Source organism: Blennius ocellaris, assembly GCF_963422515.1.
Source record: "Blennius ocellaris genome assembly, chromosome: 7".
In the NCBI taxonomy this organism is placed as follows: Eukaryota; Metazoa; Chordata; class Actinopteri; order Blenniiformes; family Blenniidae; genus Blennius; species Blennius ocellaris.
Genome location: NC_137656.1, coordinates 23660660 through 23684320, shown reverse-complemented (window position 1 = coordinate 23684320; position 23661 = coordinate 23660660). Strand labels below are relative to the sequence as shown.

Sequence of the window (23661 nt, the reverse complement as noted above, 5' to 3'; positions counted from 1 at the left end):
AGGGAGAGAGAGGACACACTTTCTTCACTTCTGGGGCGTCGTTCCAGGTATGACGACGATTATTACTGTGTTATTATTGATGTTTGAAATGTGGATAATAGGATTCTTTTGAGATTACCTTTTAACAGTTATTTTATAATTTTCATGGGATACAGTACAGATTTAGTGTGTCATCTCGCTCACCCTGGCTTGTTCCAGGTTTTAAAAAGTGTCTTGCTCCAACCAGCCAATCAGAAATCAAACCCTATATAGTGTCATTAGGGGTTTAGCCAATCACAATCGAGATAGGCACTACCTTTGACTCCTCCCACAATCAGGAAGTTCTGCTCTGGCACATGGCACCACGAGAGGAAGTACTTCCTCCTCTTCCCATAGATGGGCATGAGTGGGCGGAGCCAGTCCAGTTCACACAGACACAGCAGATTCTAGGATCCAATATTCTCATGGAGGGAAAATCAAGGAAAAGCTGTTTTTTTTTCGGGCAAGAAACTTTGAATACATTGTTGTTGGACCAACGAAAAGTCTTGAAAAGCTGAATAACATGACCCCTTGAACGCAAAAGTAAGATTGAAGTGTCAGAGTTGGAGCCAGTGGAAGGGTAAGAGTGAAGGAGGTCTGTACCGGAAGTAGTTTAGATGATAAACAGAACTTGACGAAGTAGAGAGAGAGAGAGAGAGAGAGAGAGAGAGAGAGAGAGAGAGAGAGAGAGGGGGGGGGGGAGAGAGAGAGAGGGAAGGAGGAGGAGGAGGAGGAGGAGGAGGAGGAGTCTGTCCCAGCCTGCTTCTGCCCGCTCCACTCACCGTCACCCCGGGCCAAACCCGCCCCGCTGCTCTCACTCGCTCCCCGCCTGTTCCCCCGCACGGCTCGGCCCGGACACACACAGCGCAGTAGCCGCTTCACAGCGCGAGGAGACACGCAATGGAGACGGAAGGCAGTCAGAGCAGCCTGTCCACCACGGACTCCCCCCACGACCCCTGGTAAGGAGGGACACACACACACACACACGCTCAAACTTTTTCTCACACACTTTAGTAACAAACCTGTTATTTTGTAAGAGTGACTCTGGTCTGCAGCCAGACTCACACACCTCCACACACACACACACACACACACACACACACACACACACACACACACACACACACACACACACACACACACACACACACACACACACACACACACACACACACACACACACACACACACACATAAGATGATACACAGTGGAAATCTGCAGGATTAACTCACTTTAAAACACCAGCAACAACTTTGTCATTTACTGTGTAAACACGCAAACCTGAAACGGACGCAGTCCTGCTTTGATGGCTGTGTAAATATTAATGTTTTCTCACATCTTTCCTCAGCAAAATGTTCATAGGTGGACTGAGCTGGCAAACAACACAAGGTAAATCCTTTTTCTTTTTCTTTTTTTTTTTTCCACCACAGACTACCAGTGAAATGCCACAGTGTCTTCTAGAAAGGCTGGCAATGGCAACTTGTGTTTAGAAAAGCTGAGTTTTCTTAACTTTTTCTGTTTGCATACATTGAAGTTGTTTATTTGTTCCCTCTTGTTTGAATTTTACATATGAATCCTGCTGCAGAATGAATGCCTCCATTCAGAAGTAAATGAGCGAGCTCCTTCTAAAAGGGTGAATTTAAATCTCTCAGGTGGTACTCAGATGAGGGATTTCACTGAGAAGTATTATTGGCAAATTAGTTTTTTAGCAGGGTATCCCACGTCATACAGTGGAGTGGAGAAAAGTTAGAAGTTTAGTGAAGGAAATCCCAGCAGAGTGAACTTTGTAAATGGTCTCCCTCCCAAAAAAAGTTGTTGGTTTTTTTTGCTTGTCAATCTCTTGTCCATCTGTGACTGTTGCTATCTTTCCACCTTGTTTCGTCCCCCAGAGGGTCTCAAGGAGTACTTCTGCAAGTACGGCGAGGTGAAGGAGTGTATGGTGATGCGAGATCCAGTTACTAAGCGCTCGAGGTGAGGGAGCCTGGGAGCCCCGTGCTTCTCTGGCGGAGCTGAAAGTTTATCTGACCCCCGTGATTCCTCACTGCTCATAACGTATCATTACACGTCAACATCAGTTCCTGTGTCATTAATACCTTCTCTCCCTCCCTCTCCCTCTGTCTCTCTCTCTCTTCCCCTCCCTCCTTGATGTCTGCAGAGGGTTTGGATTTGTCACCTTTGTTGATCAGGCCGGTGTGGATAAAGTTTTGGCCCAAACCAGGCACGAGTTGGACTCAAAAACAGTGAGTTCTCTGTATTTACTTCCCACCACCGGCTAATCCCGTCGCTCCCTGTTTGATTAGTGGATTTTCCAATAATCCGCTGGAGAGGCGTAACATTGCTCCATTTTTTTTGTGTGTGTGTGTGTTTACTGAGGTTCCACTATGCTGATGTTTTCCTCACACCGTGTCCGTACCCCCGCCACACCTCGGTTGTGAGCGCACTCCTACGATAAAATGGTCCGTGGACTGTGGAGACAGACGAGAGAAACTTGTCCCCCTTCTCTGTTCTGTTTTCAGCCTAACTCACGACAGAATGTTACCAAGTGTCAGTTTCCATTGGAACTGGAGGGGTTGGACAGGATTGTATTCACTGCCAATCTTTGACTTGGACCAGCGAACCAAGACTTTCTTTTCTTTTTTTTTTTTTTGTTTTTTAATGTCGCCAAGGAGTCGTATTGGAACCCCCCACCTCAAAAAAAAAAGAAAAAGAAACTTTCTGAATGGAGTGTTTAGCTGCAACCTGAAACCATCAAGGTGTGAAAGCAGCAACAATCAAACTCCTGTGGGCTTCCTGTTGATCTCATATGGGACAAAACAGTGAATGTAGCAGTCGGCCTCTTTCACCTGCTGGAATTGTAACTTTAAAAAAAAAAAATGTTTTAATCTCCTCTGTTGCAGTGTGTGTGTGCTTTTGAGTTTCTCTCTCTTTGTGGTGCCCAAAAAGTGGGAACACTCTACATTTAATGGGCCTTAATTCAAATAAACGGTGAAGATGCACTTTCTTTAGATTTTGGGGGTCACAATTAAGTCCTAGTTAGAGTAACAGGTTTTAGTTTGGACGGAGCAGGATAGTCCATGTACTGCATCAATGGGAAGGTCCCACAAAGATAGTGCCACAAGTTTGCGTGTGTGTGTCTCTTTTTCTCAGTAATGAATGTGGGCCGGTCTGGGAACAATGTGGCCCGTTGGTCACCATAGGGACCGGCTGCCCCCGCCTCTCTCCTCAGTGGGAGTGGTGATGGCTGCGGGTTAGTGACTGTATTGAAATGAGGGGAGGCTATTTCTTCTCCGGCCCTTTTGTGCTCTGAGCAATGCACCTTCACGAGTCTTTAGGGGGAGAAAGAAAAAAAAATCTGTGGAGGTGGAAAAGATTGGGGGTGAAAAAAAAAAAAAAAAGACTGTCGTCTGGGCAAAGTTAGAAAACCGGCGACATTTTCTTCACGTGAGAAAATTGAACATAGGTGGATTTTATTTGACGACGAAGTCAAAGTGAATTGAGATTTAACAAAAAAAAAAAATTCCCTTCTTGGTTTTCCTTCTGGTGTCACTTCCAGGCACTTCAGCGATGGCAAGTAGCGCCATCATGGTTGGACACCACTCGCTCACCATGGGGTTTGTTTCCATAGTGACTCCCTCTCCCTCCACCCACCCCGTCCGCCACAGTTGAAGAATGACTCTGTCACAAAAGAAAAGAAAAAGAAATCACAATGCACATAATTTAGGATCGTTTTCTTGGACACCAGAAATGCAGTCGGCGTAAAGGGAGCGCTGGTCATGATGCTGACAGCTCGGCCTCTCGTTCACACTCCAGATATGCAACTTAGTGAGTTTAATCGTCGATGATCATTATTATGTGTTTTTTTTTTCTTCCTTTTTTTTCCCCCCCAACTTGTTTGCGAGTCGAGTCGGTGCAACCTCGTGGGCCGCGGCGGGGCCTCCCTTGTGGCTGGCACTTGGGTGTGTCGGGGTGGTGCTTGGTGGGGGCCGTGTGTGTGTGTGTGTGTGTGTGTGTGTGTGTGTGTGTGTGTGTGTGTGTGTGTGTGTGTGTGTGTGTGTGTGTGTGTGTGTGTGTGTGTGTGTGTGTGGAGAGGGCTCTGTGATCAGCCACAGGGGTTGGATGGTGAGTAGAGTAGGCCTTTTTAGACTGCTCACCCTGCCCCCCTCCCTCCCTCCCTCCCCCCACCCCCTCCCTCCCCTCATGCAGACAGGTTATCCTGTTAGAGAGAAAAGTTCTCCAGTGGCAACAGAAAGAATGTGCCATGCTGTGACCGACAGAACCGCTCCGGCGCTGGAATTAACAGAGCTTTGCACAGCCGTGAGGCTAAAGAGCAAATACAGTGCCGCGGAGGAATTTATTGGTACTTATTGTGTTGAAGGACAGATGCAGTCCGGTTTTGACCAGTATAGTGAGGCCGCTTTTACTGGGATTTATGTGAGTGCTGCTCGGCGAGGTGCCCCCTCTCGGGTGCCCTCCCAGCTTCCTGCTATCTGTAAAGTCGGTGACGGCCGACGCAAACGCCACCTTTTGTGGGACAGAGTTCCCATTGAAATGCTGCTTTAAGGTCCACGCCGGGGAACTTTTACTGCAAAGTCCCACAGCTCTTTACGGGGTTTTGCGTCGGGCATATCTGTGACCCCCTTAACCATTTCCATACTGGCCCAAGTGGAAAGACGGAAGGAGGGGGGGGGGGGAGGCAGGATAACCCCGTCTGTGATTACTATGCCTCTCCCAACTAATAGGATTGGAGTCAACAAGCTGGAGTTGTTCCTCAGAGATGTTGAGAGCCGCCCAATCGGCACGGTGTGCTCACTGTGTTTCCAGCTCAGGGCCTGACGGGCAGCGCGCTCAGCCAACTGTTGCATTGCTGGGATGTAGTTGACCAAAGGGGATTGGCCTGATTTCATAAAGCTCTCTTGGAATTACGCTCAGCTTCTTCCCCGTTACCTTGCAGCGAGTGCAGGGAGGTTAGCGTTCAAGACCTTGCTCACTTGTTTCTACACACAATAAGGTGTTTACCACCTATTTATATGCTCTGTTTGGTTTAACAAATTTTTGTTTCATCTGTTTATTTCCCACTTAAAATACCTATTGAAGCTTTGGGGGTGAAAATGGCAGAAATAGTTGTGGCCTAAAACCTCACAGAATACAGAGATTTGACGTCACAAACCGTGCCTGTGTATTAATTCATTAACAAAAGGTCAGCCAAAGACAGACATGCAGGCGAAAGCAGCAGTGGCGCAAAGAAAAACGCATCCATGTGTTCAGGATGTCTTCACTCGTACAGATAATGTTGCCGTGATCAACAGATTCACTCCACCTGCTAAATGTCCCCAAAACCTTCACCACTGAACTGCTCGTCTGAAAGGCCTTTTTTTTTTTTCCCCACTGGTTGTTATAAGATTTGATGTCGCAAATCATCTATGTGCATGAACTCCTGAGAAAAGTCCAGCAGACAAAATCTCTGCAAAGTCAGGTGAAACAGTTAGAATCAAAATCACAACTTTTGTGTGGTTTATTTTTTAATATACATTATAAAAAAAAACCCAACTCTGATCAACGTATTTTCACCACGTATGCATTAACGCAGCCACTTTGTTTTAACGCCCACAGTTCCTCCCCCCGCCGATGTGCTGCCATATGTTTGATTTTGTTTGTTTGTGTGTGTGTCTGTTTGTTTTTGAATGTGCACAGGAGTGTTGGCCATCAGGAGGGTTGGTGACCGGAGGTGACTATCAGAGTAGTCTAGCCACCATAGAAACTAAACAGTAGACTCTGCATCTGATCCTCCAGTCTTAGCCTATAGTCTTCTCACTCTGCTCTCTAGAATACAGATACAAAGAAAAAGTCCAAGAAAAGTGAAACCGTGCGGTGACGTCGACTCTCGTTTAGAACCAACACCGGTGCCCTTATTGTGGTAAACGCATGCGGTTTACCACGGAGGCCGTAGCTCTCTGCTGTAGTTCAACTCTACCCTGTCATGGTTGCGGACTAATCTCAGCGCTGTACTGCCTCACCGTCTGTTAGTACAACCGCAGTACAGTGTGATGTAGTCTAGCTGTTCTCTAGCTCTCTTAGATCAGTCTAGACTAATATAGAGGTCTCAAATTCCAATTGTACAGCCCGTCTGTGAACGCATCGCCGTGGCATGGTTTGGTTCTCTGTTCACTCTTTTACCTCAGTGAGCTTGTGCACAGGTTACATTGTTTTTAATCGTTTTTGTTGTTGAGATCAATACTACAAAAGATGTATTGTTCAAAAAAAAAAGTCAAGCTTGTCCTTTTTTTTTTTTTTTTCTCTGGGAGGAAGTGTAAATTTCAGCAGGGCAGAGGAGGACCCACGTCATCGGATGGTCCCTGTTGTTGTCATCACTTCCGCCAAAGGCCGAGAAAGACACAAACAGACACAAACAAACAAACAAACAAAAAAAGGGTAGATCTGCTGTGGGTGTGGTGTGATTGACAGCTCCAAGTCTCTTTTCTCTCCTCTTCTCTCTCTCTCTTTCTCTCCGACACTCTTGTCCTCCATCTCCCGGCTCTCCTTGCCGAGGTGAGGTGTGTTTGTGATTGTGGTGCCTGTGTGAGATTCCAGGAGATCACATGTCACATGCTGGTGACGAGAGAGAGAGAGAGAGAGAGAGAGAGAGACTGGGGTCCGCTGGACATTTGCAGGAATTCCACCTGAACAGAGCCGTGCCACACACACACACACACACACACACTCATTGATGTGCACCTTTACACAAGGGTTAAGCGTGTTCATCTCTTGGAATAGAGAAACAAGGCAGCATAAAGTGTTTATTTGTGAGACGAGGGTGGCTGGACGTCACATGGACTGTCTATGAGGCCGGAATAACCAACATGGGCACCCTGGCTGACCTGCCAGGACCCTGTGAGCGGCACACAGAGTGTCACTGTTCACCGGATCTATAACCATATTCTATTAAGCTTTCACAAAGTTAATTGTAAGTTGATTTCAAGGAATTTAGACATGAAAAAAAAAGCTATTGTTTCTGCCTGGAAACTTGATGCCAGCTTGTATAAATCAGTATCCTTGAAATAATCCTCATTTAGAAAGAGCCATATGACCCCCTCACGAACACAAATTGTCAGAGATTCTTGCAAACACTGATTACTTAACAAAAAAAAACCAACAACAAAACATTAAAATGTCCACAGATTGTGACTCATGGATGAATAGCAGGACATTCCACCTGCTTGAGGAACAGCTTTGTGATCAAATATTATTACTAATCGCCCAAAAACTATTGATTCTTATGATTGAGTCTTTTCATTCTTTTCTAGCACATGCATGCAATCACTTTGGATGAATAGATAGTAAGATCTGCTCTCATAATAAATGTAACATTTTGGGGGTTTTGGTAACTTCTAACACGCCAGCATTGGTTGTGGAGAGTTAGAAGGTTTTATAGTCTTCTTTAAAGCAAAGAAAGAACTCAATAAGGGAACTTTTTTTCTCCAATTTATTTTCTCCCAAACACAAGCAAATATATAATAACTTTCAGCAAAGTTTTAGTTGGAACCAAAAAAAACGATTGAAGCTTAAACTGGGCGATAAAGAAACGACCCACAATTTAGTGTCATCGTCATAAAAAAGCATTAAATAAAATGTCAATAGCTTATTGTTAGGTCTACATCAGCTGCACAGTTGGATTTCAATCATTGGTTTTCAAAAGTTTTGAATTAAAGATTTTTGTCACGCGTAATGTTGAATTGATGTGGTTTTCTTTTTTCTCCTGTGAGGTGATGTGCTAACCACTTCACCACCGTGCCACCCGTCCAATTTATATATATATGTTTCTTTCCATTACACTGAGAGAATACTGTCGTCATTCAACCAATACAGGTGCTTCTGCCATCTTGGCCGTGCGCCATACACCAGATATACATTTTTACAAACGCGGCCCGATTTACGATTGAAACACGGGAGAACAAACGGCGTGAAGGTGCCAGGTTGTGTCTCTGTTGGGGTTTTGGTTGCCCACCAACTAACCAGTCCCCTCTTTCTCTGATCCTTCTCTTTCAGATCGACCCAAAGGTGGCGTTCCCTCGCAGAGCTCAGCCCAAGGTGAGTCAGGAGCCTCCCCTCCACGCTTGCGCCTTGTTTGCCGCTGGTCGGTGTGAGTCGAGCGTTTCAGTCTCTTATCTGGGCTAATGCCTCCTAATCTGAGCAACATGAGCACTGCTGACATCACCGGACGCTTACGTGAGCTTACCTTCACTAAAAACCTTCACAACTTTGGAGACCAGCAGGGTTCTTTCTTTTTTCTTGTTCTTTTTCTTTCTTTGTTTCTTTTTGTCGAACCCACTTACTTTCTGTGCGGTGATTTACGTTTCACTCCGTGCTGAACTTGGTTACTTTGTCTTCTGGAGTGACGGCAGCTCAAAGGAAATAATTCCTAACAGGTGTTTTTTTTTATCAGTGTTTAAGTGTTTTTAAAAGTATTAGAAATGGAGGAAAGGATTTAAAGTTAAAAATAGATATGAGGAAATGGCTTTTCTACTTCAAATGACACATTTGTGCAAATCACAGTTGGTGAAAAATTATAATACTAATAAAATCAGTTATTTTGATTGTAAATCAATCTTTTCACTTTTTTTTTTCTTTTTTTAAATGAGTGGCCATACATTTTCTGCAGTTTTAAAGTCCGGCAACACTAGCGATTTAAACATATTTTAATATGTATCTGTTCTCTGGCTGAACACTGAGAAAAAAGAAGTTAAAAAAAAAGTATCGACTGAGAGAAAACTCACCTGAGTCATTTTGTTTCCTCCTCATGACTTCAGATAAACTTCACAGTGAAAACGGTTAAAGCTCCCCTCTCATGTGAGGAAATGAATGCGGTGGGGGGAAAAAAACCAAAAACTTGGATAATTACAGGTGTCGGATGTTTACTGCTTACAGGATCTGGCTTCATGTCCACGACAGGAACTTTTTTTAAAAGATTTTGTGAAGTGTAAGTCACACAAGAAGCAGAAGTGTGAGTTTGTACATCCTCATCTCACGTCGCTCCGGCTGGTCAGTGGAAAGTTGTGGCCTGTGATCTCCAACTGAACTCACAAATCTATACGTTTTCATCCCCGCGAGCATATTAGGCTAGGATACAAACAAACATATAAAGGATATTCAGCGGAGGTTTCGACCTGCTTCGTCCTGCAGTACGGTCTAAAATGATTTAAATTGTATTATTTACAAAGTTCTGTGGTTTACTCTAAGCAATATGTTCTTTCATGTGTCGTATTCACCCAATTAAAAATCCACCTTTTCATAAATATCAAAGAGAAATACCTCTGTTTTCCTAAAACTGGTCTCACAGTTCTAAAACTGAAGCGAAAGATGTTATTATGTTGGATGAAGCCAATCGTGTGAACATTGTGCTTTTAGTCTGGCAGCGATAAGCTTCAACATGTTGTTACATTGGGAGCTGCGTGTTTGTTTCCGAACGGTTTCAGCTACAGTATTTCAGTGGAATACACGTGGCTCTAAATGCACGTATTTCTACTTTGTTGGTCGGTGTGTCACGTCTCCCTCTCCTCCTTCCAGCTGGTGACCCGAACCAAGAAGATCTTTGTGGGCGGCCTGTCAGTGAACACGACTATCGAGGATGTGAAGCAGTACTTTGATCAGTTTGGGAAGGTGAGCGATGCTTTTAAATCCTTTGTAAGGCACTTGTTGAAATAATAGTTGTTTTTTTTCTTTGGGTCACTTCAAACCTAGCAGAAAAACGGCGATATGTATAATGAGAAAATCATTCACGCGTTGCCAAATGGACCAAAACCCAGCGGTTTTTCCACAACAAGCAGTTAAAAAAAGTATTTTAATGGGATGGGGGTGTCTTAGGAGTCTGCGAAAAGCTTTTGCAACCTGAATATCTTAACCCATATTCTAATGGCGCTGGTATCATATCAGGAAAATGCTTTGTAATTTAAATGAACTTATAACATGGACGATTAGATACGGAAACTTGTCCAATAAAGGTTTCAAAAGAGCGTTAAAGAGAAACCAGAAAGGTGGTTGAGAGTCTAAACGAGGGCGACTTTGTTTCATGTCGGCTCAAAAACAAACGTGCGAGTCGCTTCGGATTCATCACAAATTCTCAGGGAAAAACTTCACTTCAACTTGGGGGTTTACTGGGATGAAGTGGAGGCCGAGAAAAAGAAGGGAGAGAAAAGGTCTGGAAGGAAAACTAACGAGGCTGAGGGGATCGTGGAGCAGCAGGCGAACTGTGTGTGTGTGTGTGGGGGGGGGTTGATGGGTGAAGAAGGGGGGAAGAAGGGGGGAAGAAAAGTTTTGTAGTGAGTGTGTGGTGATGGCGAGGAAGGAGGAGGGATTATCAGAATCTGAATTAATCTGATGTAACAGCTGCTCCTACCCTCAACCCCCTCCCGGCCCGTTACCGTGGTGACCTGGCTTGCCCATTGTCCCCAAGTAATTCTGTGGGTAAGGGGTTTTTGTTCTGAAGGAGGAGGGATGAGGTGGTGTTTTGGAGGGGGGGGGGGGTTTGACATGAGTGTGTTGGGTGGGGGTCAGCTCGGGAGTTTAACAACTAAAAATGATAAAATCTCAAAACCGAAATCTGCCTGTCGTCTTTTAAATTACTACACGTTTAGTTTTTCCAACAACAAGAAAAAACTTTTCAACATAAACTTTTCTTAAGTTTCTCATCCTGGCTTTCTGAAACTGTGAAAGACCCGGGACAGAGAATAGCTGATGGGCTGACAAAGGCACCGACAGGCGAGGGAGGGCCTTACTGGGAGAGGGCTGTGGAGGCGTACGGGAGGGAACTGGGGCAAGGATGGTGTGTGTGTGTGTGTGTGTGTGTGTGTGTGTGTGTGTGTGTGTGTGTGTGTGTGTGTGTGTGTGTGTGTGTGTGTGTGTGTGTGTGTGTGTGTGTGTGTGTGTGTGTGTGTGTGTGTGTGTGTGTGTGTGTTGGAGTGTGTGTGTGTGTGTAGGGGGGGGGCGAGGGCGAGGGCCATTATGCCTCCGTACAAAGCTGGGCAAATATTTTGTTAGTTTGCTCTGAAGTTATCTGCATACTGGTTGCTCCTGGATTCCCCTCGTTTCTTAAATCTGTCATCTTTTGTGAAAATCATCGTCCATAATATGTTTGATTCCTACATTTGCTTTGTTTTTTTTACCACTTTTGGTTGAGTTCATGCTGCGTTAATAAAAAAAAAAAAAAACTCTCCAGTCAATTTCAAGCAGCGATTTTGCACCTCAAGTCCTTGAAACTTCTCAAAGTCAAAATATGTGAAGGCTTTGTGGTTTCAGCCGCCACTTCTTCTTCTTCTTCTTTTTTTTTTTTTATAATTTTTTTTTTTTCTTTTGCGTAGCGCTTTATTTCCACCGCCAAAAGGGTTCGGCCTCGAGTTTCCCCCGTGCTCCCTCCTCAATCATAACGCTGAGATGAATTTTTGCCGAGCGAGATATCGAGGGATGGCCGGTGAAATGCAGGCTCCAGCCATCCATGGAAGTTCCTGATTAGACTGCCTCACTGGACCTTTTGTGTCCCATCCTGGTGAGGACAAAGGAGCGCGGAGAGGGATGGGCAGGGGATAACGGGGAAGATGAGAGGTGGGAGAAAAGAGGACGAGAGGAAATATTGTTTGGCAGTTCGCTGTTAAAATGCCCGCCGTTTGAAATATTGACCAGTGATGTGCAATTGAGTGAGTTTGCGGAGGCTTTAAACACTGGTGTGGTGTTTTGATGGAGCCCTACCGGGGCGATGGCGTGCCGCTTTTTCCAGCCTGTGTTGGTCTCTGTTTGTTTGACTTGTTAAGTCTGCTTAGATCGCGGCTCTCCTGTGTCGTTTCTCAAAATGCTTTTGTGGGTGTCGCACCCCTGACCCCCCCCCCCTGCTCTCCCTGATTATTGATGGCCGTGAACTGTGGGGGAGTCTCGCCCTCCTGATGGATGGGGAAACGTCTCCCGTCCAGGTTATAGAGATGATTTCCGGCCGCGGGCGAGATGTGGCGTCGGCGGGCGAACGGCGCAAATGTCAAGCCTGGGAGTCAGCAGCCTGACTTGAGAGTCGGAGTAACAGGTCCGCTTTCACGCTCAACCTTTGACCTTTCTGTGGGCAAGCTCCTCATGCTGACACTCCGATGTGACGGTGACAAATTATTCTGTGGAGCGCGTCCAGTAGACTTATTATAGACCAAGAGCACAGATTAATTTACCAAATGTTTATGCGGGCCGCCGTGTTCAGACCGGAGTCTAAACATGTCGGCTCCTATCGAGAAGGAAAAGGCAAAGACGGGGGAGAAAGAGTAGGTCAACTTTGACATCAGAAACTCTGGGTTTGTGTGTGTATAGAATAGACACCTGTGTCTTTGCTCTATAAAGGGAGGCCAGGCCGGAGGGAGAGGTCAAAGGGAGACGAGGAGGAGGAATTATGGCTGACTGTGCCAACAAACAAAGCCTCCAGGCCTCTTTGTTCTCCCTCTCCCTTTGTCTCTCCTTTTTTTTTTCTTCTTCCCTCTCCACTTTGACCCAATCTTTTTTTTTTCCTCCTTCCTCCTCCTCTCTCTCTCCCTCTCTCTCTCTTTCTCTCTCTTTCTCTCTCTTTCTCTCAGGCCTCTCTGTGCTCTCTTTCACCATATCTCCACCTGTCGCTATTCCTCTCGCTATCAGCTCTCCCCTCTCATCGACTCTCCCACCTGCCCACTGGATTCACCTTTCTACTTCTGACTGGCTTCTCTATTTGTGTGTATGTGTGTGTTAGTATTTCTCTCTTTGCGGCCCTCTTTTGTCTCATTGGCAGTCTCCCACCATTCATAAACCATATTTGATGTTGGCTGGAGCTTTTTTTTCTCTCTCTCTCTCTTTCTCTCTCTCTCTCTCTCTCTCTCTTTCTTTCTTTCATAAGGACTTTTTGTACAGTTGCCATGGGACTGTCAGAGTGCGGCGGGGAGAAGGAGGCGGATTATGGGCTCTCTGTCAGAGGGATTGTTGACCGGCGCAGTTTAGCAGCACAACTTCCAAACTTTTTCATGCCACCCATTGTGTCTGTCACGGACATGGAGGAACGGAGCGCTCCGTACAGTGTCTCTACATGTTTTCCCTGACCTCACCCCTTCCTCGACCTCCTCTTTGTAACCTGTCCTCCGTCTCCAGTCCCCCCCCCCCCTCCTCTCTGTCCATCTGTTGCTGAGCCTCCCCGCAGAACTTGAGAAGGGTTGAGGTCAGGCAATATGTCGCGTGGCAAGAGAGCGGACGTCCCCAGTATGAAACCAGAAAAATAACCCCAAACTGTTGTTTGTCTCTCTTCAGGTTGACGACGCCATGCTCATGTTCGACAAGACCACCAACAGACACAGAGGTGAGACGCAATAACCCTTGTTTCTGTCGTCCACTTCTCAGTCATGTACCCTACTGCCCCCCCCACCACCACCACCACCCGGTTTCTTCCTCCACGATTATACTCCTCCTCCTCCTCCTCCTCCTCCTCCGGTCCTTCCTGGGTGTCTATTGATTCCCCCTCCTCCACCGCCTCCCACCCCACGGGCCTCCTTCCTGTGGGCTGAGCTGGAGGAGACGAACGGGGCTAGGCTAATTAGCCAGTCCGTTAATCGGGATCAGGATAAAGCCTCCTTAAGCACCTCCTCCCCACCCTGCGATTGATCGATTATGACAGCCTACCAGCTTTGCCCGGGCCTTCTGGCCGGGGAGGGAGGGAGGGAGGGAGGAGGGGATGAGTGCAGCATAGCAGCATTGGAAAATGGGGGAGGGGGAGGGGGAGGGCAAATGCGTTAATCGGCTATTAAAGCACTAATTACAGCCGACTATAAGCGACAATACCGTCCAGAAAGGCCTCGGGTATATAACTCCGTCATACATGTGTGAATGTCCGTCCAGGGTTCGGCTTCGTGACGTTCGAGAACGAAGACGTGGTGGAGAAAGTGTGCGAGATCCACTTCCACGAGATCAACAACAAAATGGTGAGCGCCTCCGTCCCTCTTGTCGCCACGTCGCGTCCCCGAAGCACCCGACTGACTCGCCTCTCGTACGGAAACAGGTGGAGTGCAAGAAAGCTCAGCCCAAGGAGGTGATGTCCCCCACTGGCTCGGCCAGGGGGCGCTCTCGGGTCATGCCCTATGGGATGGACGCCTTCATGCTGGGCATTGGTATGCTGGGTAAGTTGGTATTGATCAGGACAGGAAGGATGTGGCTGCACACCTGTATGTGACTGTAACCCCCCCCCCCCCCCACACACACACACACACACACACACACACTGAAAGGTCACAACTGCCCCCCGGGGAGAAAGATGACCACTCAAGTGGGCCACTTCAGCTTGTATTTTCCCACCGTGTAGTTTTAAAGCGTTACGAAGTGAAAGAAGAGCTTATGGTTATACGCCACAGTCGATTCAGGAGAAACACAGAAGTAACAGAAAACAACAACAGAAAATGACTGTTGAGTACACGTTCTTAATGTTAATAATTTAATAAGGTTTGACAGTTAAAATCTCTTTAAACGGAAGCAAATTCCACACTTTAGATGCTTTCAAACAGCATTTTGGCAAAATATTTACATAGCTGTAATTACTGTAATAGTTGGCCATGCCCTACGATCACATGAATTGCTGCTTTGCATGGTCACACCGCTAAATTATGTTTTATACCTGGCATGTACAAACCTTTTTTTTCCACTGAGGGTCACATACAGAACACGATACAAACAGTACATCTCTGGAAATTGTCTGAAACTTTGCATTCACATGCTAAACTTCAGATCTTCTTTGAGAAGTTTAACGTATTGAAACTCAGAAGTAGCCCAGCGTACAGTCTGGATCAAGTTTTAGAATATGCTGTGGGCCACTTAAAAATGAATCCGGGCACTCATTTGGCCCGCTAACCATAGTTTGAACACCCCCGCCTTGTGTATTCCACTTCTACAAAGAGGAGCCAAAAGCTGCACATATTCAGCACTTTACAGATATTAAACTTTCATTCATGCTAAAATACTCAACTCGAGATGGCAGGAGACCATAAATTAAACACATTAACAGTGTACATGTTTATTCTATCTCCAGAGGTATATTGCAGTGAAGTTGAGAGTTGAAGTTGAAGGACAATTGATTGTTTCACTACTTTTAAATTGAACATCTTTCAGTGAAAATAAGGCCTCGAAATCTTAAATCTTACATTTATTCATGTTCCTGGATGAAATGACCAGGACACACACAAAAAGAGGTTTTACACCTGTTGTCTCTTCGGCATTATCCCCTAAACGGGTTCTAATCCAACTGCTTGGTGTCTTTTCCCAGTAGTTAAGACCTGTTTGAGCTTCTCGAGCTAAACTTAGCACAGCAATGCTACCACCTACTGTTCAAGGCAGAGAACTACCTCCTTTAATGTTGGGAGTTATTTCATTAAATGAAGGGGAATTTCCTCCACACCATGATAATAATAAAAAAAAAAGAAGAAGCTGAGAAATGATTACATAGCTGTGTTATCTGGTGGTGCCGGGGATAAATGACAATATTGTCGTCCCTGAGGCTCTGAGGTCAATGCCGCAAGTGTCCGGTTGCACACGGAGAGAAATTCTCAGCGAAATGTGCACCGCTGAGAGTGAAACTGAAGACAAAAGACAGTAAAGCTGCTCAGTCCTGTCCCTGTGAAGAAATCCAGGTGTAGAATATCATCCACCTGTCTCAGATTGTGGGAGGCGTCACTGTCAGGAGGCAGCAGAACAACACACACTCACACACCTGTTACTCCAAAAGGGGTTTTTTGTAATTGCTTTGCTTTATGGCTTCATCACTGGATTATGGAAGTGTGTCTCAATGGGAGTTTCCAGATGCTTACAGTGGGTTTTTTTTAATTCCTCACAGGTTATCCGGGTTTCCAGACGGCCACCTACACCAGCCGGAGCTACGCTGGCATCACTCCTGGATACACCTACCAGTTCCCTGGTAATCACACCACACTCTGACAATCAGCCAGGGAATATTATTAACTTAGAATAATATTCTGTTACTTGAAGGCTCAGCCATCTAACATATCCAGCGTTTGTTTTAAATCCTAATGCATCCTGGGTGGATTGCATACATTGAAACATGTTTAGGAATGGACAACTTGTGTTTGCTCACAATTTAAATGACCCGTAGTATTTTTTATTTCTTATAATTTCTTTGCAGAATAACCTATGGCTCCGGAGACCTTAGTTTGAATAGGGAGGGCAGCATAAAGCCTGTAACCATGTCCATGTGTGAACAGGAGCAGCTGTATTCACACGTTTTATATTTTACATTTCAAATTTTGTCTTCATGTTTTCTGATTTTTTTTTTTTTTTTTATATATATTGTTGTGTTGTTAGTGTTTGTATGTATGTCATGAAAATGGGTAGCGTATATGAATGTGTTTGAATGGAGATGCGCTGGGAGGAAGAATAAGTGGGAGGATTTTTGCCTCCTTGTATTTTAAGATAAAAGTGTAAATGTTGCCGGGAAAAAAGTCAAAATATTCAACCCTTTACCTTGCAAGTGGCCATATTTGTGAATTTGTTTTTTCTTCTCATCGTCAATAATAATGAGTTAATGATAATCAAAGAAGACTTTACAAAGTATGACAGGTCTGCTTTAAGCTTATCATACGGAAACAAAAATACTTGTGTGTTTTTTCCTCTGTGTCCTTGAAAATATCTCATCAAAAAACAAGACACATTGTTATTACACTGCAGGACAGACTCTATAATGTCCCGAAGAAACTCTGTGAGAAATAAATTCTAATAATTAGACACAATTCATCTAGAAATCAGAAATTGTGTTCTATTTTGGTCAATTTGACTCTTTTCTTTTTCAAAATTGTATTACAGATATATGGCACATTATAGATGTTGGTGTTTTATTTTTGTGACTTGAATAATGGCCCCTTGAAATTATCCTTCAATGAGGGAACCTCCAGGACTGAAATTTTGTGAACGAAGCTGAAAGAGGAAAATGTGGTTGGCGTCTATTACATAATTGTAATAGATGGGAATAGATTGGAAACCGAACAAAGTTTTAATTTAGTCCACAACTAAATTGTAGAAGACGTTGTGGTCCTGACTGCGACCCGTCCCTGTGGCTGCGTGTCGTTTGGGGGGTTGATCAGTGTATCACAGCTCCTGTAGTTCAGTAAACATGCCGTCACAAATACAAACATGTTTCCATAGAAGCATCTTGAAACACTGTGAGTGTAAATGGCTGCTTGTAAATATCAGGGAGTGGAATTGCAGCCGCTTCGTGTGTGTGTGTGTGTGTGTGTGTGTGTTTGTGTTTATCTGTTGAGCGTGTGATGTGTGCATCTGAATCCAAAAATAGATGTGCACCGAAGTAAACGATGACGCCGGCGACCGCACTCGTTTCAATTGAAGTTATTAGTTTGTATTAGTTCGACGCTCGTTCTACTTATTTGTTATTTCAGAACAATGACTGTGAATTATGTTAACTCAGGTTATGGACGTTGAAGCATCGTTCCATCCTTTTAATTCCTGTTGGCATTCCTCAGTCCTGTTTGTCCCTCCTCTCCTCTGAGGTGTCCCCCTTCCCTGTGTGTGTGTGTGTGTGCGCGCGCGTGTGTGTGTGTGTGTGTTGCGTGTGTCTCAACAGCAATCTGATGTTTCTGTTTTAGAGTTCCACTTAGAGAGGACTCCCCTTCTGACTTCACCCCACCCCCCTGAGCTCACAGGTCAGTCCGTCCCTCCTCTGGACTTTACAAGCAGCATGTTGACCGTCTGCTCCGCTCCACATTAGCGCCACCTCCTGACCACTCTCTGGTTCGCATGTTTGTCTTTGTGGCTCCTCCTCTGTTCCTCACCTGGAGGCAGGACCGCACACAGTAAACTGGGGGGGACGTTGTATTTGTAAAGACTTCCTTCTCCTTGTTGATAATCCTGTTAATTTCTTCACCACATCGTCACTTCAACTTCTTGCATCATCCACCTCTTCGCATTAGCCTCTTCATTGCATGCTTTTTTTTCCTCTCTTTCAAACATATTCTTCAGTTTCTGTGGTCAGTGGAGGCTTAGGTTAGCATTTCCTGTCACGTGCTTTCAAATTAAGATGTGTAACCTGGATGTCAATTTTTTTTTTTAGCCATTCCTCTCACAGCTTACGGACCAATGGCGGCTGCAGCGGCGGCAGCAGCAGTAGTCAGAGGTAAGCACTCAGTGTCACATGTTATGATCCAAGTGTGTCAAAAGTTCTCTCATTTCCAATCTTTATGACAGTGATGAGCCACAACAATTTCACCTTTACTATGAGACGACCAGATTGGGACGTCCACTGATGAATGTGCACTATGGCGACTAATTTAACTAAAATCGGGTCTCATTTCCGTTGTTTTTCCAGTTTTTAATGTAGTGATGTTGCTGAGCAGCAACTTCAACAAAGATAATAGCACAAAAAAAGTTTCAGATGTAAAATACTTTTTTGAACCCTGCAGTTTATAATGCGATGTGGCGAATTTGTGGATTTTTACAGGTTAACTGGCTTCATGCCGCCAGATTCTACTTCTGCAAGTAGATATATGCTATTCTTAGCCTCTGCTGCTCCAAAACTTGCCTGAAAAGTGACATTTCTGCTCTTGGTGAGCTCGTCTTGTGCCGCTTCCTGCGGTCTGGAGCTCCAGCAGCTGACTGCTGTCACTGTTGTGTTCAGGTGCATCATGTAAACTAGAGTGCTGGACTCCGTGGCTGAGGAATCTTCCTCCTCAGAATCAAATCAGCAAATAACCGCTAAAATACTTTATCAACAGAGATAAAACCCTTGCTGATTATGTATCTGTCTCTCTGTACCACAACACAGCGCTGTGTGCAGGAATTTCCAGGACTATGAAAGACAGATTTGTGAGAATTGATGAATATATGATTAGTCCCTGTGTTCCTGCAGTGAAATTCTTGCCCTGTTACAACGTGGACACCTGCGGCTTATCGTCAAGTGCAGCTTATATATGTTTTTTTTTGTAAAATTTTGCAGGTGCAGCTTAAATTCAGGTGTGCTCTATAGTGCGGAACATGCGGTAATATATAAACATGTATGTAAACATGAGCACATTTGTAAAGTACAGTTATAACGTGTCTATTACTGAACAGGGCTGAGTAGAAGCTACAATAAGTTTGTTGGATATAGTGGAGTAGAAGATGGATGGACATGAAAGATAGAAGTCAAATAAGACTCTTCCTTTCTAGCATTCATCCACATCTATATCACAAGTTTGTTTTATTATCAGGTTACTGGGGGGGGGGGGGGGGGGGGTGCGTCATACCTCAAGCTGCAGCCAGAGAAATTTAACGACGGTTCACTTTACCTGAGTCACCGCCATTATTTCTTTTGATTCATGCCAAATGATTCATTGGGTCATGACTGACGTGTTTCATCATCTAATTTTCCTTCCTGTGAAATTATGCTGCTGGCGAGAGGAAGACTCACATACATTTCATTCCACCAATTCAGTGAATGACGGATTAAGAAAATGACTTGAAATCCTGGCAGATTTGAAAAATTTACATTTTAATGTGCATAATGCCCTCTTCATTAATCTGGACCAGACATGGTAAACTGGCAACCCGCAGGCCACATGTGGCCCCCACCCCCCAATTCTTGCAGCCCAGCAGCCATTTCCCCAACATTAATGCATTAATGGGTTTTTTTTCCAGCTAATGGGATCATTTAAACCTGACATTAATGCCTGTATGTAGCTATTTGGAGTAATGTCATTTAATTCCTGGTTCTAAAGACCAAACAATTACCTGTCAAACCAAGGGGGTAAAAAAAAAATATATATATTTATTTTAATTTTTAATTTGTTTTTATATATATATATTTATTTTTTTTATATTCTCGTAACAAAGTTGTTGAGTGTCACAGCTGTAAACCGTTTGATGTCGCCATTTGTCTCCAGGATCCACCCCGTCTCGCACAGCTGGATTTTTAGGTACGAGCAGCCCGGGCCCGATGGCCGACCTGTACGGGGCGGCCAGTCAGGAGTCGGCCGTCAGTAGTTACCTCAGCGCTGCCAGTCCTGCGCCGAGCACCGGGTTCAGCCACAGTTTGGGGGTGAGTCAGGCAAATATTGTCAGTGGTTAACTTTTTGCATTTGCACGTGTTGTGTTGAATAAGTCCAACTGAATAACATCGGTTTTTGTCCTTGATTTCTGCCCGATTACTGCAATCATTAGCTGGATAGTTTAGTTCAGGACAAAAGCTTGGTCCAATAATCAAATAGTTTGACTGTGTCGGTACAAAGGAGGACAGTACGACCTGTTTCGTCTCATTATGGGCTTGTAATACGTTCTCAGGCGATACAGTCAGCAGGTTTGCTGCAGAACGTCACAGAGTTTTTTTTATCATGAGCCGGTTGAACGGCAACATGGAAAGCAAAAGAGGAAGTACATTCTGTTCCTCTGCCCACACACCCTGGATCTCACTCTGGAGCCAAGGTCCTCAAACTCCCCGGCAGGTTTCAGCAGAAAGGTCAACTATTCAAATCTCCTTTGATCAGTTCAGTAAACCCAGATCAGGTGTAGAAATCCAGCAGATGCAACGTGGCGGTTGAGGCAGAAACAGTCTTACAACCACAGTTTGACACGGTTTGACGGGTTCTGTGCTAAGCTAAGCTAACAGCGGATGATTGCTGCAGAAGTCGTGTCGGTTTGATCACGAGAGCTCAAATCCAGTTGCCTTCTATTCTCTGAAATTCAACTGGCATTTCAGGAGATCTTTTCCCACCGAATGTCTGGCGTCTTTGTTCCGAAAACCATTTATGTGTCTGCATGTTTTTTTTTTTATTTCTATGGACGCTAATCTTAACAGTCGTGATCGGCGGTGGTGTGAAAATAAATGAAATACTTTTTTTTTTTTTTTTTGGTCTGACAACAACTGTGCATGCTTGCTCCCCACAGGGCCCGTTGATTGCCACGGCCTTCACTAACGGCTACCACTGAGAGTGTGAGTCAGTCCTAATGCTCGCTGGCTAGTTCTATCCAAGTGTGACCGTGAGCCCGTCGCGTTTCAGCCCAGCTGTGAGTAACTGCTTTGTGTGTGTGTGTGTGTGTGTGTGTGTGTGTGTGTGTGTGTGTGTGTGTGTGTGTGTGCGTGTGTGTGTGTGTGTGTGTGTCAGTGCAGAGCTGTCGACTGAGAGCTGGAAGGAGTTGAAGCTGCTGTGGAGCTGATCTGGCCTGTCTCTGTCCGGTCCACGTCTCCAACACCCCCCCCCCCCACCCCCACCCCCCCACACACACACGCACACACACACACACGCTCTCTGATGTCACACTAAACGCCACCTTGGCGGTGGAGGGGGGTGGGGGGAGTAAAAAAAATGAATTGAAAAGCTTAAAAGAAAAAAAGGAGGTAAAAAGTATCACTACTTGTCATAGCAACACAATGAGATGCTGTATTTTTGTGGGTGTGTGTTTTTCTGTTACGTTTCACATCGATTTGATTTTTTTTTTGTGACGGCTGAGTTATTTCAATCTGTTTTGGTTGTTTTTTGTTGTTTTTTTTTGTTTTCTCGGGTTAATCAACCTCTGTTAACCACATCTCTACGAGGTGAGAGGTTAAACCTCCATGTGACGCCTGTTCGAAGGTCAGGAGTTGTAATAGGTACTGGAAAAAAAAAAAAAAACTGTAAATTTGTCACTAGTTCATACTGAATTTTAACATTTGGGATTAATACTGTTTCTTGGAAAATGAGTCACAAAGTGTATATCTTGTTAGGTTTTTCGTTACACTAATAATGGTCAAACGACAAAAGGTCATTAGCCACAGTTACGCAATAGGCCTTCACCAGGTGTACAATTTTGTAAAATTTTGTAAATACGACTGGTTTCCGGGTGTGGGGAGGGTTTTTGCTCATTTTTGCAACGGCGACGTGGGAAGTTTTGTTTTGTTTTTTTTGTGGGGGGGGGAAGAAGTGGTGCGATGGCGTCTTTCATCGTGTTGGAAAGCTTGACTGTTACGTATAATAAGTGTGGAGAAACATTTCGGTCGACCAGCCAGACACTGTACTTCTCTGCAGGCGTGTATTCTGCTTTTTTTTTTTGTTTGTTTTGACATTCAAGTTGAAAAACACCTCAGAGTTTTAAGAGGCTGAATCTGCAGCAACACTTTGTACGTTTGGGAGAGGAAGAAGAAGAAGCAGAAGAAGAAGAAAGGAAAAAAAACAAACATGCTATTTTCTTACTTTATCATACTGTTGTTTTAATTGTGACTTTTAAAGAAAAATGTGATGATTGTTTGCGAAGGAAAATGAAGGACAGGTGTGCAGGAGCAGTCGTGCACTGTTAGCATGTCGATGTTTGTGTGAGCATGTTATATGGTTTTGTTCACATTGGTTCCCAATGTGCCATGTGCTGTGTTTATTTTTATTTTTTTGTTGTTTTTTGTGGGGGTGGTACCTCAGATACAAATGTGAACTTTTAATCTGACTTTTTTTTTATTATTATTATTATTATCATCATTATTATTACATTAACCTCTATGTCAAAGTGTGGATGGTGAGACCTTTTAGAAAGGTGGCTGTTCCATCAGGAAACTGTGGGGTTGTTTATTAACTCTTTTGTTTACCTGTCACACCCCCTCCACATCCACGGCTGCATATCCACTGGAGGTCACAGACTGTAGCAATGTGACAGCTGTTTTTAGACCAAAACAATTCTTTTTTTCGGAGCTACTAGGACGTTGCACTGGCCGATCACGATAAATGTATTTTTTTTTTTTCCGTTGAATGTTAGTGTAAGAACGAAGCACTCTCCATTTACAAAAGAAAAAAGAAAACGACAAAAAACCCAGACTGATTTCACTGAAAAAACCCCAATAATAATAACAATCTTGTCAACACTGTAACATTTTCAGATTTTTTTTCTTTTTCCTCTTTATTCCTTTGAAACGAAAAAAAAAACAACTTTTTAAAATTCCTAATAAATTATTTTAAAACATTCCACTTTTGTCTCCTGTTTGATTTATTATTAACAAACTGAAGAAGCAGTGAAAACAAATAGAAGTTAAGTCCGTCTTGTTGCACACGACGTTACACCGACACTAAAAACGATTTTTTTTTTTAAATGCCGCTAAAGCTTAAACAATTAAATCTCAGGTCAAAGTCGAGCTCAGTGATTCGTTTAGCTTTTACACATAATTTATTATTCAACCACAACCAGACATTTTTACACTTTGTTCCCTCCAAGCAAACTTCAGCATTTGATATTGAAATGTTTGTTTTTTTTCTTTAAGGCTGCTGTAAACGGCCAACAAAGCAAAAGGATCCGTTCCATGCAGGTTTTTTTGTGTTTGTGCTCGGCTGACAACTGATGAATACTAATAAACTATTTTCAAATGTTCCCGTGTCTCCTCTCCTTTATTGACATATTTCTACCCACTAATGGACTTCAGGGCAGGTTTTTGGAACACGTTTCCTCTTTTCACCCATTTAAAAAAACAAAACAACCCACAACTGAAATACTGGTGTTAGACGTCCGTCGCTTGTGAGTTTAATGTTCCTGTTTTAACACATTTTGCACATTTAGCGTTTGGATGGTATTGTAGGTCTCCAGTATGGTCGTGCCACCGTTCACATTCTGCCGTTACCTCCTCATGGAAAGTGTTTCAAGTATTTTCTTATATCTCTCTCATTGTG

General features: G+C 44.2%; 1 protein-coding gene across 4 annotated transcripts; it reads left to right on the top strand.

Annotated features, from left to right (window-relative positions):
• Positions 1-843: 843 nt before the first annotated feature.
• On the top strand, positions 844-23280 carry msi1b (musashi RNA binding protein 1b). Of its 4 annotated transcripts, none has more exons than XM_080499270.1 (15): positions 844-977; positions 1368-1408; positions 1909-1990; positions 2175-2259; positions 8063-8104; positions 9581-9673; positions 13310-13358; positions 13895-13977; positions 14055-14172; positions 15876-15956; positions 17656-17712; positions 18120-18182; positions 19927-20081; positions 20927-20972; positions 21150-23280. In XM_080499270.1, the coding sequence occupies exons 1-14, from the start codon at positions 919-921 to the stop codon at positions 20966-20968; spliced, it is 1050 nt and encodes a 349-aa protein (XP_080355396.1). In that variant the 5' UTR covers positions 844-918; the 3' UTR covers positions 20969-20972; positions 21150-23280. The 4 variants fall into 4 exon arrangements, with proteins under 4 accessions (XP_080355396.1, XP_080355399.1, XP_080355397.1 ...); XM_080499273.1 differs by having other exon boundaries at positions 21145-23280; XM_080499271.1 differs by lacking the exon at positions 20927-20972.
• Positions 23281-23661: the final 381 nt, after the last annotated feature.